General features: G+C 33.8%; 4 protein-coding genes across 4 annotated transcripts; all 4 read left to right on the forward strand.

Moving 5' to 3' along the window:
• The first annotated feature begins 535 nt into the window (after positions 1-535).
• Positions 536-4,794, forward strand: LOC115066260 (putative gustatory receptor 98b). The gene is made up of 5 exons (XM_029550806.2): positions 536-1,943; positions 2,021-2,933; positions 3,406-3,482; positions 4,384-4,542; positions 4,612-4,794. Exons 2-5 carry the CDS (start codon positions 2,051-2,053, stop codon positions 4,708-4,710), a joined length of 1,218 nt encoding a protein of 405 aa, XP_029406666.1. The 5' UTR covers positions 536-1,943; positions 2,021-2,050; the 3' UTR covers positions 4,711-4,794.
• A 2,362-nt stretch (positions 4,795-7,156) lies between these two features.
• Positions 7,157-8,839, forward strand: LOC125779953 (putative gustatory receptor 98b). The gene is made up of 2 exons (XM_049461223.1): positions 7,157-8,057; positions 8,817-8,839. The coding sequence occupies exons 1-2, from the start codon at positions 7,166-7,168 to the stop codon at positions 8,837-8,839; spliced, it is 915 nt and encodes a 304-aa protein (XP_049317180.1). The 5' UTR covers positions 7,157-7,165.
• A 913-nt stretch (positions 8,840-9,752) lies between these two features.
• LOC109579632 (putative gustatory receptor 98b) lies at positions 9,753-11,653 on the forward strand. The gene is made up of 4 exons (XM_019990775.3): positions 9,753-10,775; positions 11,060-11,136; positions 11,221-11,379; positions 11,447-11,653. The coding sequence occupies exons 1-4, from the start codon at positions 9,905-9,907 to the stop codon at positions 11,543-11,545; spliced, it is 1,206 nt and encodes a 401-aa protein (XP_019846334.3). The 5' UTR covers positions 9,753-9,904; the 3' UTR covers positions 11,546-11,653.
• A 4,120-nt stretch (positions 11,654-15,773) lies between these two features.
• Positions 15,774-18,125, forward strand: LOC105227650 (putative gustatory receptor 98b). The gene is made up of 4 exons (XM_049461224.1): positions 15,774-16,817; positions 16,884-16,960; positions 17,685-17,843; positions 17,915-18,125. The coding sequence occupies exons 1-4, from the start codon at positions 15,935-15,937 to the stop codon at positions 18,002-18,004; spliced, it is 1,209 nt and encodes a 402-aa protein (XP_049317181.1). The 5' UTR covers positions 15,774-15,934; the 3' UTR covers positions 18,005-18,125.
• The last annotated feature ends 561 nt before the right edge of the window (positions 18,126-18,686 follow it).

Consider the following 18,686-nt stretch of genomic DNA (forward strand, 5'->3'; position numbering starts at 1 on the left):
GGTGTAAAAAATCGATATCTTGTGGATTTTCAGATCATATTCTTGAATGTTAAGCGTGAATTCGTTTTTGTTTTTGAATTGTGGCAAATTTTAGTTCAATATAATACTAACAACGCCTATATTCAGCTTTAAAGACTTTGAATCGAAAAATCATCCTTTTGGTATTTCAAAGTTAATGAGCTCTGATATGTACTAGGGGGGTTCTTATTATGTATTTGTTAATTATATATCATTAATTCCATTATACATTCATATCCCTATGTTTGTTAATTAAACAGTAAAAAATAAATTAAAAAAATTAGAGGTGACTGCCCGGAATAAGTTTTTCTTTAATTATTTATTATGTCAATTATTATATAGCTTATATGTATATGTATTATTAAATGCAGAGTAAAAAAGTGCGCCCCTAATACATACATGCATATTAATATTAAGCCATTACTTTACAATCAACAATAGTTGTATTTAGCTAAAATAAAATTAATATAAATAAAAACTTTCATATAAAAGCAAGAAAAATTAAAAATGTTCTATTACATATGTATATGCATATAAGGTTCGTATTTACATACTCGTGAGCAGCATATCAGTGCAGATCTTGCTTCTACTCATATGTTTGCTTTGAAATATTTTTTTACTCGCCCATAACTTATTTGTCTGCATTTCAAGCATAATTTCAATATAAAGCACGTGCTCATGTACGTGTTTCAGTTTTGAAAAAATACCAAAAATATAGCCAACGCGATCTGACGAAGAAATATTGTAGACAAAAAAACCAATTCGCTTCAGAGAAAGTATTTGCCAACTTGTTGATGTTCTGAAAGTCGGCCATGTAACACCAAGGATGGCATTGTGTAAAAAAGATTTTTCAAGGGTTCTGAAATCTTCTCTCGAATCACAATTAAAAGTGAAAAATCATTTCAATGACATTCTTGAAGATATCTCAAGCGACTACGACGTAGTTCCAGAAAAAATCGATCGATATACCAAAATCACGGTGAAATTTATATAGACAATGTCTCCTACAGTTCAGAAGAAGCAGCCTAGGCTAGAGGTAAATACTTCCAACATTTCTTGAATGGAGAGGGACAGTTATAGCCTGAATAGGCTATTATTAATATCGACTCAATGAGTAAATAGATAAGCGAACATTAGGAAAACCATTTTCTGAGGAGATAATAAGCTCTTGATAATGCGTCCAAGACTCGTGACTTTAAGTACTGAATACAAATGGTAAATCACTAATTATTTCTCTTGGGTTAAAAAATAAATAAACAAGCGTTATTATTATTTTTTGTACTATTGTAATACATGAATGTATGTATGTACAATACATTTGTATATTAAAATTTTGTCTCTTTCTCGTTTTATAAATAATCAAATAAACTAAATTGATCTCTGAAGGTTCAGAAGGTTATAGAAACTAAGTTATGTCGTACTAATAAAGCGCTTTAGAAAACTCAACTAACTCCATGCCGCAAATACAGTCTGTTTATATACATACTATATGTATGTGAGGGCCATAAAAATAGAATGTATGCAATATGACATCGGATTAATTGGTTGTTCAATTTGCAAAACGCATTTGTCATTAATTTGCATACAAATATACTTTCATAGGTAAATACACCATATGTACATGCATGGATGTGTGGAGATAACAAATTGTTATACATGTCGTATGAGTAACTTTAAATGCAGTTTTAACATATCAGATGAACCGTAGGAATACGAAATGTAGAGAACACAGCACATTTAGCTAGAAATATTTTAGAATACAGGATAAAAAACTAGTTTTATTTATATACTCTTATGTGGCATTCATCATAGGATTATTGCTGAAAAATTTTCCCACGGCAGCAGTTAGTCCTAAACAACAGACTTCTTTTTACAGAAGAAAGTTCATAATTAATACCCATTATAGAAGGATAAGATTTGTCAAGGTAAATTATATGTGATTTTTTGTAGTATTGATTTTCAGATTAAAAATACAGATTTTTTAAGAAATGTCGTAATTTAGTTTCTTTTCAATTTTGTTGATAATTTTTACATGGGGCTGATGGAATTTTCCGAGTCGACTTTAATTGCCGTTATTGCGCCATACTTATGGACGTTTTCATTATTTGCTGTTGTGATGCCGCCATATTATATACTTCGTGCGGTTCCAACAAATCGCCACTGGATGTTGTATATAATTCGCACAGTTTTCGTACTTTATATGCTAGCGCAATTTGTGATCAGCTTTTGGGTCGCTTATACCTATAATGTGCTGCTCAGTGGTTTTTTGATGCGCAACTCTTTGGATATTATGACTTGTGTATTAAGTATTGGCATTAATATCGTACAGCTTGCAGTTCAAATAACGGTATATGTACAAGCGTTAACCAAACACAATTTATTACGCGACGTCCTCAATGATATTGTCCAATTGGAATCGGATATACGAAAACACTTAACGACCGATTGTTCATTGGCATCTTTTCGCTGGCGTTTGGGGCTTCGCGTTGGCATTTGGTTCGTGGTGGTTTCGACTTTTGTACCTTACCTGAGCTATATGCTTTACACTCAATATTTTCATCCAATTAAGCGTGGAATTATTGTTTTTTTCGGCACAATAATCCATTTCAAAGGAGTTGAGTATTGTATTAGTGTACAGACGATACAGGAGCTCTTACAACTGGTGCAGCAGCAGTTGGTACATTTGAGACGAGAGCTGGTGCGCTGTGAAAGAGTGGAGCTGCGTTTTAGTTTATACGATGACTTGCAAACGAACCAGAAACTTTTGGCGCGGGTGTGGAATCTTCTCAATCAAATTGAACGCTATTTTTTCATTCCAATGCTTATGCTTTTCTTCATCAATGGATTCGCTATAATACAAGCTATACATTGGGCTTACATCAATTTTGAGCGGGATAACTTGAATTTGCGTTTATGTAAGTATTATTATCGATGTTTAAACTCATCTTCTTCGAACCTATCATTCAACTTATACAAATATGTCTAGTCAAATTATTTCGAACCACGAGTTTTTGCTAATTGGCTTCAATCTATTTGCACTTTAGGTCAATTTTGTATTCCAATTCAATAAAAATAAAAATAAAAAAAACTCATTACTATCCCCTTTATAATCAAGATAAGAACATTAGAAATTAACTAAATAAATTTCGGTTTCGAACTTCTAACAAATCGAATAAAAGAGGCAAGAAAGTCTCATTGAATATGTGTATACCATTCTCATACTAACTAAAACTGATTAATGTCATTAAGTAATGTTTTGTAGACTTACTTTTTGTGAAGAAACTACTTCACACGAAGATTCTAGATTTAAATACCAATAACGTTTCTAAGAATATTTTGTAACTTAACGCTAATTTGCATTATTTTAATTTATTTATACATATTTAGATCGCATAATATACACCGTCATGATAATTCTGGCTTTGCTCATACCCTGCTATCTAAGTCAGTGCTGCATTGATGAGGTATGTATTTAGTTCAGCTACAAATACATACATACATATATGTGTATATAATTTTTCTCCTTTAAAAAAATAGTCCAACGTAAACAATGTCTTTATTTTCAATTTAAAATGTACCTTAATCGCTTTACTTCTCCCATATACAATATTTTCTTAAGATTTTTTTAATCCTTTGTTTCAAGTTTTTATCTTTAAAGCAAAGAAACAATATTGAACATAGGATACTCTAAAGCAAAATTTAGCATTCTACAAAAAAGACCTTATAGGATTTTCCATAAAAATATTCACTTGAAAATTATACGTAGTTAAAGCATCAAATGTACAGAGCATTCATACAAGTACCTTATAAATTATTTGTTGCCTATACGAGAAGGAGCACTGCTTTGGAGATAAAAAAGATCAAAAAACCACTCGTTAAATACAATTGATTCGTACACAAGTACATACTCGTACGTATGTATTTTGTTAAATAATGGGGTTCATCAAAAATTTCATTCAAAATGGCGTGAGCTTTGGGGGGTTGGTAAAAATTGTAATAGTAATCAAACTAATATTCAATTTATCACAGGAATTTGAAATAATGATTTCGGTACTTGATAAACAAATATGAGTAATTCCCTTGCGATAATTTCAATTAGGAGAAGCTGCACGTGAAAGTACTTGATTACTATAGTAACAAACACTCCAATTCGAAAAGGTTTAATGAAGTAAGATTAGACAGAACACGAGATTTAAAATTGTTTTAAACTTTATAGAAAACTGCATATGCCAAATTAAACTAGAAAATAACAACGAATTAACCTCTTTGAAAAATCTCAATTCAAAAAAGGAATTTTTACTTTTTTCAGTTTATGCCTTTGTTGAAATGTACACACGTATCAATTATATTGAATTATTTTTACAGTACAATCGTTTCGGCACAATTTTGCACAAATTGAAGACCATGGGCATTGATGAGCAACTCAATATGCGTTTACAGGAGTATTCCCTTCAATTGATGCATCAAAAGATGCTCTTCACCTGTGGTGGCTTCTTTGACATAAACTTGAAAAATTTTGGAGCGGTGAGCAAATAAGTATGGATGAAAAATTCTCAATTCATTAAGCAAATTTATCTCTTTATAATTATTTAGATAAGTCTAACAATCACGACTTATATTGTTATACTAATTCAATTTAAATTACAAGCAGAAACTGAGAAGAAATCGAATATCGGAATTCGTTTTGAATAAAATGATTATTTTAAATAATTGATCGCCTAATTCTAATTTATATATGTATAACATGCAAAAAGCAATAAAATAAATGCAAACCGAAAGAAATTTAATGTTAAATTTGAATTAAATTAATTAAATTTTCGCTACGTTAGTGTTGGGGGAGGTTACTTCTAATGCACAAGCCTGCGGTATTTTTTGGCTCGCTTTCTTTTCTTTACTATAATCACGCCTTTACTAGAGCCAAAAGTACTTACTATATATATTTAGATTTTTCTATATACATACATACGTAATTTTAGTGAATATGGAGTTTTTTTCGGGACTATCTTGTTTGATAGAATTTCTAAATATAGATATTTTATAATCTGATATTTTCTATTTACGTTGACAATCTGCCATTGAGGCGGGACTGACTCAAAATTCCATATATCTTCATAAAAAAATATTTTCCGTATCATTATTGCTTTATGACCCAAGAGAGCAAACTAATTCGAATCATTTACTAAAAAATATTTAAATGATTAATCAGTCCATTTTATACACCCGCAATATGTTCCGCAGAGTATAGTAGCTTTGTTTATCAACCGTTGTTTATAACATGTAAAAATGTTAAATATATATTACCGTTTCGCAAATAAGGATGGCAAGTCGCATTAATTTGAGTATGTGGTGGTGGTTTAAAATAAGCAAGTAAGTAAGAACTAAGTTCGGGTATAAATATTATAGATTTCATACCCTTGCAACTTGCATGGATTAAAGCCAGGGAAGTATCTTCGGTTACATACGGCTTGCTAGTTATAAGGGGTCTACGCCGAGTTTTTAACCGATTTTATGCAAAAATATGCACCGTTATAAGAAAAACACTATCTTTAAATTTTATTAAGATAACTCACATATTGGCTGATGTATGATGTATATGGGGACTAAGAGAAGTATTGACCCGATTCAACACATTTTTGACACACAGATGTACTACTATCTCACACATTTGACCGATATTTTCGAAAAAAACTCAGCTATAAGCACTGGATCCGCATAATTAGTGTCTAGAGGCTTGACAAGCTTTCAATCGAAATACGCATTTTTTAGTCATAAGGTGGCATACCTCAAATGATGATTTGTGCAAAGTTTTATCCTTATCATAATTCATTCTTGATTTGTATACGGGAAAGTAAAAATTTCAAAAGGAATTTAAAATTGTGTTATATGGAAAGTAGGTGTGGGTGTAGTCCGATTTCGCCCATTTTCATATTGCAACATAAGAAGGTCAGAGAAATGACACATACCAAATTTGCTTGACATCGGGTGAGTCCCGTTGTCCATCGTTCAATTTCGACCCCGACTCCATTAAAGCAGTATCATACTATCCCGCGGATAAAATTGAATGTCTTCAGTTTATTTAGCTATTCATTTATCGCGCTTTAAGTAGATTTAACAGTACCGTCCTATTGGGAGTGAGCTGGGTTAGCATCCGATTTCATCCATTTTCACTCAGTCGCTAGGAATTCTTATAGTATTTGCGCTGGGCGTTAAAGCATTAGTGCTTTATGAGATATATATATTAAACTTATTAGAAGGCAGGGCCATGCCCACTGGCAAATTAGAGTTTTATATCTTAAAGTAGTGCTTTGTTATGGTTACCGGTTAATGACGTTTTGTAGGCGTGGCAGTGGTCCGATTACGCTCATCTACCAACGCTTACTTTTTTTGTTAAGGAACGGGCATACCAAGTTTCATCAGGATATCTCAATTTTTCTTCAAGTTACAGCTTCCTCGGACGAACGGACAGAGATAGACAGTCACCCGGATTTCAGCTTGTCTCGTCATCCTGATCATTTATATATATATATATAACCCTGTATCTATCTCGATAATTATACATACAACCGTTAGGTGAACAAAACTATTACACTCTGTAGCAAAAGGTTGCAAAAGTATAAACATTTTAATAAATGATATCGGCCCGGATCTTCCAATATGTAGCTGCCAATAAAAAATTGTTCAACATTTCGATTGTATAATATTTATACAATTAAATGCAATTGATAGCTTGGACAGACAGTTTACTTATGATAATGACTTATTACTCTAGTTGACTATCGAAGATGTCGAACCACTCGGTTGGCTTATTACCACATATGTAGGTAGTCTGGTCAATATTTAAGATTATTAAGAGAAATTAACTGGACATTTTTTGTTGACAACAATGTGATTTGGCGTCAAAAAGTTATGAAATCGGCGCAGATAATTTATAATAAAGTATGGTAGACACCGGACAAAATATCCACGCCTGTAACCCAGAGTCCTGTAACATTCGGCCACACCCGAAAGTAGCTTTTCCTTACTTGTTTACTTTATATTTATTTAGAATTAATGTGGCACATTTCAATTAGTTTGATGACTTCGTTCTGTTTCCTTAATATTGTTAGTAGTCTCTATTAAGCGCTAGTTCTTACAACGACGTGCACAAATGGACAACTTATACCCTGTGATATTTTCGGGATCAATATTAGTCGTCGCCATTAGACCCTACCTTTGGGTACCCACGTTTTTTGCAAACTTGTTACCGCCTTATTACATATTACGCACGACTTCAACAAATCGTCAATTGTTATTATTTCTAACACGCATTATTTTCGCGTTATATATACTATTACAAGTGGCCATTAGTTTTTGGATCGCATATACAAACAGATACTTTCTTATTCATTATGTGCGAAGAAACTCCCTGGACAGCAAAACTTTTATTATGACCTCTGGTATCATTATCGTGCAGATCACGGTGCAACTAGTGATTCTTACTCAAGCATTGACTGGACACCAATTACTACGGAGCATACTCATTAATGTAGTGCAACTGGAATTGGACATACGAAAAAGTTGTACAGCCATGTATTCGTTGTGTGCCATCCGTTGGCGTTTATTCTTACATGTAGGAATTTGGATACTAGCAACCTGCACTTTCGAAGTGTATGTAAGTTATGAAATGTTTCCTGCAGAATACACACCCCTTATTTACATGCTCTCGATATTTGGAGTTGTATTAATTCAAATGAAAGGAATTGAATATTGTATTAGTGTGCAAATGATACAGGAGCTGTTAAATCTGGTACAGCATCAACTGATATATTTGAAACGGGAACTGGTGCGCTGTGAGAGAATGGAGCTGCGTTGTAGTTTATTTGCTGAATTGCAAGCAAACCAAAAATTGCTCGCCCGTGTCTGGGATCTACTAAATCAAGTGGAGCGATATTTTTGCATCCCATTATGTATGCTATTCTTCTACAATGGATATTTAATCATACAAACCATACATTGGGGCTATATTAATTTTGAGCTTGATGATTTGAAGCTCCGCTTATGTAAGTTTGTCGCTATTATTAATTATGTGTGTATGTGTATATTGTATAATACATTATTTTATGCAATTGAAACATTATGTATGCACATATAAGAATCAAAATGTATGCTTTGAGGGTACTTTCACTCCCCATTGGGTATATAGGAGCCGCAGGACAACCGCATGCCATTACACTTACATGGCTACTGATACATAGGGTGCTTTTGACATATGTACATATATATCTAAAATAACGTCAAATTTATTAAATTTAATATACTTGTATGTATATATAAGGGTGTTTTTTTGAACTATTAATTTTTTCAATGCCGTTAAGAAATTTCCTTGGAAATACCCTAAAAAAAATTCCTGAAAATTTTAGCCCTCAATATTAGCATTAAGAACTGGACCAAGGCATGTAAAAATTTTCCATAGAAAATTATAATTTTTTATCTTTAAATTCCTACAGATCAAAGGTATTTTATGGCATCGCTTTGACTTTAGCCGCATATTTCTCAGAATTGTTCACTCTACATACAAAAGTGCCCAGTGCAACAAAGTCGTAACTCACACCGGAGAGGTCGTATGGAGCTCTAAACCTGATTTTTCCATGAATTTCGCATTTTTTGTATTTATCTCGTAAATGACAAGAGCTACAGAAAAAATGTTCATGACAAACTTTTAGGAAATTTTATTTGTTACAAAAAAGGTGCGAGTGTCTGTATGCAATTTTCATAGATTTTTTAATACATACCATCTATAAAAATTCCTTACTTCAAAGGCCGAATATCTCGTGAAGTATAATGATAGCGATTTTGACCATTTGTTCTGTTTTTTTTTTAAGTCCTGTGTACTTAGGAAAAAAAATTCGAGTTCGTAGATGGGGGTAATCGGCCACGCCGACAAATCGCCATTAACCGAAAACATATCAACTGCCATAACTAAGCGCCAAATTAGGAGATAAAGCCATAATTGTATACACAGGATCGCTGTAGCAAGGGGCATCTGTGGGAATTTTTTAAGAACTTCTACCGTGTGAAAATGGATGATATCGGAGGATAGCTCCGCTCATTCTCCATACAACGGTACGGTTAAAAATTACTAAAAGCGCGATAAATCAATAACTAAATACGCCAGAGACATTAAATTTTACCACAGAGATGGTATGAGAGAGCTTCATGGGACGATGGGCGTGGCACCGCCGACTTTTTGAAGAAATCTCATATCTCGGGACACGACTAACCGATTTCAACAAAATTTAGTAAGTGGCATTCTTCTATGTCACATTGTGAAAATGGACGAAATCGGACAACAACTTTACCCACTTCCAATATAGCACAATTCCAAATTCCACTTGATTCGTTCAGTTTCTCGTATACATTTCAAGAAACAATTGATTTAACGGGATAAATCTTTGCACGAACAATGTCCTTAGTATGTGACATTTTATGACCAAAAATTGTTTAAATCCAATAAAAGAAACTGAACCAGGTTAAATCGTTTCAGCGTGGCATAATTAGTTGGATTCTCAAACAAAAATAACCTTCAACACATTAACCTACTTCATATTCAAAGTACGGCGTTGCTCCTTATTGTATTGGTACGTTTGCGATCAGATGGATTATTTGTACATTTACTAATTAATTCTCAAATATACATACAAACGTACATATACAGATGTATTTGAATGAAAATATATATAAACTTATATCTGAGATAACCTGGCCACAAACCAATCATGATAATAAATAAACACATTATTTGTTTAACATTGGCAAATATTAGTAAAAGGCACACCAGTGGCTATTAAAAGTTAACCGTTACAGTTGTTATTGAGTGCAGGTAACTCCAAGTTCATTCAAGTGAATTATGCGTCCAGTGAAATTTACCGAATCCGCGTTAATTGCCGTTATTACTCCTTATTTATGGACATTTTCATTATTCGCTGTTGAGATGCCACCATTTTTGATTTTACGTAGGACACCCTCCGATAGGCTTGGATTTTGTATAATATTCGCAGTATATATACTGTTTCAATTGACTGCAAGCGTCTGGGTGGAATATTTTAACAGTGCGATGATCGGTCGTTTTGTGTACAGAAACTCTATGGATAGTATGACTTATATTTTAAGTCTTGGCATCAATATCGTACAACTTATAGTACAAACAGTGATCTATACCCAAGCATTAACCGGATACCAGCAATTTCGGAGCATACTAGACAGCGTGAACCAGCTAGAATCAGATATACGACAGCATTGTGCAGCCGTGCCTACGTTACATTCTATGCGTTGGCGATTTCATCTACGTATAGACATTTGGTTACTGATAGTTTGTATTTTTCTGCCGCCACTGACTTACGCTCTCGCTACGACTACACTAACAACACTTTCTAAATTCATTATTGTATTTTGTTCCGTGTTGATTCAAATGAAGGGAATTGAATATTGTATTAGTGTGCAAATTATACAGGAGCTATTACACCTGGTACAGCAACAGCTGATACATTTGAAACGGGAACTGGTGCGCTGTGAGAGAATGGAGTTGCGTTGTTGTTTATTTGCTGAATTGCAAGCAAATCAAAAACTGCTCGCCCGTGTCTGGGATCTACTAAATCAAGTGGAGCGATATTTTTGCATACCATTATGTATGCTATTCTTTTATAATGGATTTTTAATGACTCAAACCATACATTGGGGCTACATTAAATTTGAGCTTGATGATTTCAAGCTGCGTTTATGTAAGTTTATATAGTGTGTTTATATATCAGAAACACATTATATAGTTTCGGTTTAATTTCAATGTGTAAACGATAAGTATATCTCTAGTTTTCATAAAAATTCACCAGCCATTCGAAACCGACTTAGAGCTTACTCTTCTCTCAATTGGTCAATACTTGTTAGGTCGTTGTAAAATCAGTTTAACATGTTCAGGGTATAAAAAGCATTAGTTTCTAAGTGCATTCCTTTTGATAATAAGGATTTGTTTATAAAAATTACATATAATTGGTTTACATTTTCTTAGGTCGCATTGCCTACATTGTCTTGTTGATAATTTCGTTGTTTATACCCTGCTACCGGAGTCAATGCTGCATTGATGAGGTAATATTAAACTCCTATAATTTTGTTCATAAAATATTAATCCCTCTATGGGCCTGATAAACTACGTTTTGCTTCTCTTTGCAGTACAATCGATTCGGCACAATATTACATAAATTGAAAACCGTTGGGATCGACGAACAACTCAATATGCGAGTACAGGAATATTCGCTTCAATTGATGCATCAAAAGATGCTCTTCACTTGTGGTGGTCTTTTTGATATAAACCTGAAGAATTTTGGAGCGGTGAGAAAATAAGTACAAAGAATAATGAAATTTTGTAAAAACTCGTTTTCTTTTCATAATAATTTAGACTATCTTAACGATTGCCACTTATATTGTTATACTAATTCAATTCAAATTACAAGCTGAAACGGGAAGGAAATCAAGAATAGAAGCGCGAATTGAATAAAACTATCATAAACGTACAAACTATTATCGCAAATGGAATTGCTTTAACATTATCTGTACCGAAATTTGCAGAAAATCTATAAATAAATAGTTTTTGTCTTAAAGCCGACACCTAGCTTACTTCTTAGAGATGTGCAAGATTAACTATTTAGTGTTGATTCCAAAAATAATGTTTTTTAAATTCATCATAAATACTTTTATTTTTATATTTTTTGTTTGTGTTGCTTTTTTTGAACGTAACACTGTCTCTAAGGATAATTCATATTGAATATGTTCGTTTGTATATATTTTGTTTAAGGTATATTAAGTTTGCCCAGAAATATATTGTAAAGGGTGATTCATTTCGAGGTACGCTACTTTTGCAAAGAATAAACACAGAAATTTCAAATTTAATAGGGAATGTTTATTATCATTCGAAAGAACATTATTTGGCATTTATTTTTTGAAGATTATCTCTTTCAACAACATTTGGCCGCGGCTACGTCATAGATGTTGCATTCGTGGAACCCTATTTTCAATGACTCTTTTAAGCATTTCGAATGGTACCTAGCGAATGACACTCGTGATGTTTTGCTGGAAGCGGGATTGTCCGCATAGACTTCAGACTTCACAATTCTAACGGTCAGATATCACACGATCTTGGTGGGCAATCGAAAGGCCCAAAACGTGAAATTATCAGCTCACTGAAGTGTTCCCTCAATAAATCCATTGATTGATGCGATGTGTGGGAAGTTCAATTTCAGGCATCAAATAGTGGATTATCATGGGGCGATAACGGTTGCCATTGACGGTTACGTTTTAAGCGGCATAATTTTTGAAAAAATATTGACTGATGATTCCACCGGTCCACAAACCACAATAAACCGTTGTCTTTTTCTGGATGAAATGGCAGCTTAAAATCTCTTCATGTTGCTCTTCGTTCCAAATGCTTTTGACGAAAACGTCGGATCTTTTAGAAACTTTTCAAGAGCCCATACAGCGATTGATCAATTTAAGATCTCTAATTAAAATGCGCCAACTCGTTCCATACGTCAGTCAGAGTTGCTGCGAACGGCTGCGAAACGATTCTCCACAATATTCAAACTAGTATCAAAACTATAGTTTCCGTCTTTTCGACAGAAATGTGTTTAATTAGTCAGTACAGTCGATAGCAGACCATTGTAGCATGTAGCTGCTATTTAAACTGACCGCTAATATCATATTCTTGTATGGAAAACTTTGTTTATTTGATTAGACTATTTACCAACATATAGTATCGGCTGCCATTAAAACTATCCCATGAAAGTTGAGAAGGTAAAGTCTTCTGTGCAGCTTAATAATATTAATATTTTAATATTTTTCTTGTTTTACTAGCTGGCCCCGCAGCCGTTGTCCTGCGTGAAATTATGTGTTTTGAAATGAAAAGATTGAATTTATCATTTCATTTTTTTTTTCAATGTAACGCAGCTTGATAAACAAAATTTTTTGGTTTCTGTTCCGGTGTACAGAAAAGATGGCTTTCCAACTCGTGTGCACGCCACGTATATCTAGCCGTGTGAAAAACATAGAATTTCCAAACTTATTGCACACACTATGCGACTATCCTTGTGTCCTGTTGAGTGTCATCTCAAATGCAATTTTCGCTGGAAACTGAAATGGCAAATCGTTGGAACTCAAAGAAATTCGTTGAATCAAGCATTCAGCCCTTTGTATTCGATAGCTGCGTCACCATCAGTCGGGTTCCATTACATAGTTTCGGCGCTTGCAGATTGCAAAACATAATAACGACAGATCAAACTTTGAGACGCAAATGATGCGGTGGCATACCAAGCCTCTCCAAAGAATTTAGAAACTCCACTGGATAATTCACGTCGACGTCTTCAATGGAAAGACGATCGGTCGATTTGTATGAGCGCAAGTCTTCCGGAATTTGACTTTGAATCTTCCAGTTTAAGTCAAGAACATCTGTATTTTTTGGCAGTTAATATTGCGCGTGCATTTAAGGAATCATAGTTAAGATAATTTGGCCAATGTCCGAAGATTGGTGATGAGTTCATCTTTCGTGAATTGATAAACCGCAAATGGAATTGATATCAAACCACCGGAAGCATCAACCGGAATTGACCCATTTCCAATTTTTAGCGAATACGATGTAAAATGTCTTCGACAATGTCATTTTTGTTCGTATCTCATAATTGACGCGGATTTAAAGGCTGATATGGTGAAATGATTATCGCGAAAAGTGTGGGAACTTCAGTGGCATTCGAAGTAGCTATCGCAACGTCCAACATTTGTTTCCACTGATTATCGTGTTCCAGCAATTGTAATTGCACACACCATACCATTCACAGTACGCAATACGCCGCGTACATTAATCAGTAGCAACCGAAGGTAGAAGCAATCATCGTTTTTTGGGTGGGTTGTGTAAATTCATCCTAATGCATTAGTTGAGAACACACCTGAATGTCCATCTACTGTTCGGTCTTGCTTTCAGCGTAACTATTTCTTCGACGATGCATTCCATGAATGCAAGGTATTTTCAAATAGAGCAATGTTCTCGTAAGCGGATCACTGACGAAAGTTGAGAAAAAAACTCGTCAATGTTAGTTTTGTTGTTGGCGGTGTTACCACCGGCTGTAATGTATTCTCTGGGCTGAAATAAACTCTTTGGCCAATCTCCATATTAACTGCGAGACACACAACAATCGGAAACCGTTCATGAATTGCAAAAGTAAATATCCTACAAAGCGCTTTATTGCAGTTCACGTATGGACCGTATCGTTTAAGACCATTAAGCGCCATGTTGCTTCCCTTGGTGACGTACTTACAAACGTATTTTATAGATTACACCAAACTGCAATACTAAACATTGATATGAGTTTAGAATGTGAATTAGACAACAGTGGAGAATATAGTACGATCCATATGTTGTCAACTTCGATATTCACTACTCTAAGTTGTATGGTCGTCTGATGAGCTACGACGATGGAGTGGATATCCATCATTTCCAGTTTGCGATTCCGAAAGAAAAGCAAGCGGATAGTGTTTCGTGCATTTATTGTTAGACATATAAACCGAAAAGGGATTGTAGTGTCCGCAAGGTCCATGAACCATATTGCTTTCCACCACTTCATATAATACTGGATCTTTCACACGTAAAGTTTTCACTGAATAATTTTCAATTGTTCAATTCACAACCTGTCGTAAAGCATCGTAAATCGTAATAGTAATAATTTTTCTCTTGAATAGCCGGAATAAAAAAGCAAGCGATCGATTCAATATTTCCAAATCAAAATATTGAAAAACAAAACAGAAATTGAAAAAAAAAAATGTTTTTGGAAAAAAGTTACTTTTTGGAATTATCCAATTTGCCGACTTTTCATGAAAAGTATAAGATGTTTTTATTTCTAAACCTTCCTTAATCCACAACGAACAACCTCTTCAAATTTCATCAATATTGGTTCAGCCGTTCTCTTAGCGTTACTAACGAACAAACATTCATTCGTTTGTATGAGAAAAAGAAAAGGACTGTTTTTAGGGGTTTTCCGGCAATTATTCGAATAATCCCTGAACCTAAACGAATATTTTAAAAAAAGAATTATCAAATTTCGTTCAGTCGTATTAAAGTTATGAGCGTACATACATTTTGGCGATTCATTTTTACATACATACATATTTATATAGACGAAGATGTAAGGTTGTTTTTATTGTTTTTTTTTTTTTGAAGAAATGAAATATTGAAATGATTCCTACAAACATGAATTTTGAACAAATGCTTATGATTTGAAATATAATTTTTGTATTTATGAGTTGTATTAAATTTTGACATAAAGAGATAAAAAGTATCCTATGTCCTTACCCTGGTTCTAAGCTACCTCCCCACCAATTTTCAGCCAAATCGATTCAGCCTTTCTTGAGTTATAAATAGTGTAACTAACAACAACTTTCTTTTATATATATAGATTTAAAACTTATTTTATAAATATTTCTTTTACCAAGTAAAGAATTTTCTTTAATTTAAAATATCTAGGTCTCAACTCGTAAAAACGTAAGGTTAACCACCAACATTCCGAATGTGGAAATATGTATTCAAATTTACTATGCAGTACTATAGCTATCATATTTCATACGATAAACAATTCCTTTATAAACATGTAACATACGTACATATGTATGATATATGTGGAAATTGGAATACGTGGCGTATAAGTGACATTTAATGCAATTTAAAATGGCAAGTTTATCTCAGATCGATTTTATAAACATTGATAAAATAAACGTTTAGTACTAGTAATTTAATTTGGAAAATGCCAACATTTCCTATTTCATATTCACACAATATTTTCGTAAACATGGAAAACAGTTTTCATTGAGTGTTAATAGCTGTGAACTCATAGAAGTCAGGTACAAAATGCGTCCAGTGAAATTTGCCGAATCTGCGTTACTAACCGTTATTACACCTTACTTATGGACATTATCATTATTCGCCGTCGTAATGCCACCATTTTTAATTTTACGTAGGACACCATCCGATCGGCTTTGGTTGTTCCATCTATTTCGATTTATTTTCGCAGTATTCACATTACTTCAATTGTCTGTTGGTTTTTCGATAGAGCATATAAAGAATATCGTGGTTAGTAGATTTGTGTGGGAAAACTCTTTGGACGACATGACTCGTATTTTAACCATTGGCCTCAACCTCATGCAAATCATGGTGCAAGTAGTGCTCTATACTCAAGCTTTAACTGGACACCAACAACTACGCAGCATACTCACACAAGTAGCACAAATAGAATCGGATATACGAAAACACTATACAACCGTGTGTTCGTTGTGTGCCATTCGTTGGCGGTTTTGTCTACGTATCGGAATTTGGTGGCTCGTAGTTTGCGTCTTCCTACTGCAATTGAATTACGCGCTCGCCGACCACAACCTGGCACCGCGTTTTCGTTGGATCAATGTAGTGTTCAGTATGTTATCACAAATTAAAGTCGTAGAATATTGTGTTTGTGTGCTATTGATACAGGAGTTGCTACACTTGGTCTATCAACAGCTGGTGCATTTAAGACGAGAACTGCTGCTTTGTGAAAGCGTTGACTTGCGTTGGAGTTTATATGTGGAATTGCAAACCAATCAACAGATACTGGCGCGTATCTGGCAGCTATTGAGCAAAGTAGAGAGGTATTTTTGCATTCCTATGTCTTTGGTGTTCTTCTATCACGGATTTACCATAACACAAACTATCCTTTGGGGTTATACCAACTTGGAATATGAGGATTTTAATTTGCGTTTATGTACGTTTAATAAAACTCTAAATTCATCTGCTTTCATATATGTATAATTAAATTTCATGATTTTAGGTCGTACTGCCTTTACCATTATGATCATTGCTAGTTTGTTTATACCTTGCTACTTGAGTCAATGCTGCATTGATGAGGTAAGAGTGAATTATATCCTTTAAGTATTAATACGAGTGTGTCGAAAAGACTAAGATAACAGGTGAAAAGTTTACACCGTTAAAAAATTATAAACTCCAACTCGGACAGACCAATTTAAAGTATCAGCGCACACTGAATCTATGAAAAATTTTTAAGTTCATGTGAAGTTTGATCTCTATAGTATGTCAATAAGTGTGTTTTTGGTAGTTGTGTGTCAACGACGCGAAAGGCTTTTCAGGCGACTTTTACCATAAGTTAAGTAATTCTGCGTTTGCAATGGAATCACGAATTACGGAATCATTGAAAATGTTACAGAGGTGTTTTGGAGTTGTTTGGGGTTGTTTTGGAATGTTTCGATATTTCAATACCAGACTCAATAGACCAAAATCTCTGCATTATTCTGTTGCATAAAACTAATTCTCGTTCGTCAGATTTCGCTTCCTTTGACCTTTTTTTTGAAACTGAAAATTCCGCAGACCATGAGGCGATTGACCTAAAATATAAAAATCGCCAGAAAAGCGTTTGGCATAGTAAGCAAACAGCTGCCAAATACATGCCTACTGACATACGGAGATCAAACTTCATACGAACATAAAAAGGTTGTAGTAATCCAGCCACAATTTTATAAACAATTCAGTTTGCGCGTTCAGTTAAAATGGACCAATCCATTTACTTGTTGATCTTAAGTGTATTGTAGCAATATTTCCTTTCTTTTTATGCTAGTATAACCGATTTGGCACTTTACTACACAAACTGAAAACTGTGGGAATCGACGTAAATCTGAGTATGCGTTTACAGGAGTATTCGTTCCAACTTATGCATCAACAAATGCTCTTCACTTGCGGTGGTCTATTCGATATAAACTTGAAGAACTTTGGAACGGTGAGCTTATATGTTTAATATATACATATAAGATTGTTGAATTTTATATATTCGGTTTTATAATTCATTAGATAATCCTGACGATTACAATTTACGTCATTATATTTATTCAGTTCAAACTGCAAGCGGTAAAAGAAAGGAAAATCCAGCAAGGAAACTAGTTTTGTTTAAATTTCTATTGAACCATTAATTGTTACTTTTAAGTACTCATTTTGTACATGATCGTACAATATTTCGAACACATGACAACAGAATGTTAGTTAAACGCTAAGGAACTTAGTTTAACCTACTTTTTTTTCTTACAGTTTATATTAATTTACATTTATCAAGGTATGTGTGGTTGTTCATGCACAAGAAATATAAACGTATTTAAAAATTTTTGATTGGATCACAATACATATATTAAGGATTGATATTGAATGTAGATAAATATGCAATCAAGAAAATTATTACATCCATATAAATGAGTAAGGAGAGTTGGTCAGTACACATTCGTTTCTTTTCGGTGTTATAGTGTGCTATTAAACTCGATATTTGACATGGCGCAATCGGAGCTGACGATATTTCAAGTGTCGCTTCAATTTTTCCAGCGTATAATGGTTATAATGGGAGTGATACCGTATTCAAATTACTGTAGCAGCAAACCGGGAATGTCTTGTCGAAAGAGTTTTATGTTGAGTTTACACTTTCTGGTAGTGTTTTCCCTGACCGGCTTCTTAATAAATGAACAATTAAAGCATGTACAAGAAGCAATCTATAAAGTTAATGACGTCTTTTCATCGGTTATAGATGGCCTTGGCTTTATCACTTTAATATTTGTTCAACTAATAACACATTTGGAGA

The sequence above is a fragment of the Bactrocera dorsalis genome, unplaced genomic scaffold, assembly GCF_023373825.1.
Source record: "Bactrocera dorsalis isolate Fly_Bdor unplaced genomic scaffold, ASM2337382v1 BdCtg013, whole genome shotgun sequence".
NCBI lineage: Eukaryota > Metazoa > Arthropoda > Insecta > Diptera > Tephritidae > Bactrocera > Bactrocera dorsalis.

Excerpts from the sequence above, each read along its gene's own strand:
- LOC125779953 (XM_049461223.1), top strand. The coding sequence starts at position 7,166 with ATGGACAACTTATACCCTGTGATATTTTCGGGATCAATATTAGTCGTC. Across the intron at positions 8,058-8,816 it reads TGATTTGAAGCTCCGCTTAT|GCCGAATATCTCGTGAAGTA; the intron begins GTAAGTTTGTCG and ends CTTACTTCAAAG.
- LOC115066260 (XM_029550806.2), top strand. The coding sequence starts at position 2,051 with ATGGGGCTGATGGAATTTTCCGAGTCGACTTTAATTGCCGTTATTGCG. Across the intron at positions 2,934-3,405 it reads TAACTTGAATTTGCGTTTAT|ATCGCATAATATACACCGTC; the intron begins GTAAGTATTATT and ends ATACATATTTAG. Across the intron at positions 4,543-4,611 it reads ACTTGAAAAATTTTGGAGCG|ATAAGTCTAACAATCACGAC; the intron begins GTGAGCAAATAA and ends ATAATTATTTAG.
- LOC105227650 (XM_049461224.1), top strand. The coding sequence starts at position 15,935 with ATGCGTCCAGTGAAATTTGCCGAATCTGCGTTACTAACCGTTATTACA. Across the intron at positions 16,818-16,883 it reads GGATTTTAATTTGCGTTTAT|GTCGTACTGCCTTTACCATT; the intron begins GTACGTTTAATA and ends TCATGATTTTAG. Across the intron at positions 17,844-17,914 it reads ACTTGAAGAACTTTGGAACG|ATAATCCTGACGATTACAAT; the intron begins GTGAGCTTATAT and ends ATAATTCATTAG.
- LOC109579632 (XM_019990775.3), top strand. The coding sequence starts at position 9,905 with ATGCGTCCAGTGAAATTTACCGAATCCGCGTTAATTGCCGTTATTACT. Across the intron at positions 10,776-11,059 it reads TGATTTCAAGCTGCGTTTAT|GTCGCATTGCCTACATTGTC; the intron begins GTAAGTTTATAT and ends ACATTTTCTTAG. Across the intron at positions 11,137-11,220 it reads GTCAATGCTGCATTGATGAG|TACAATCGATTCGGCACAAT; the intron begins GTAATATTAAAC and ends TTCTCTTTGCAG.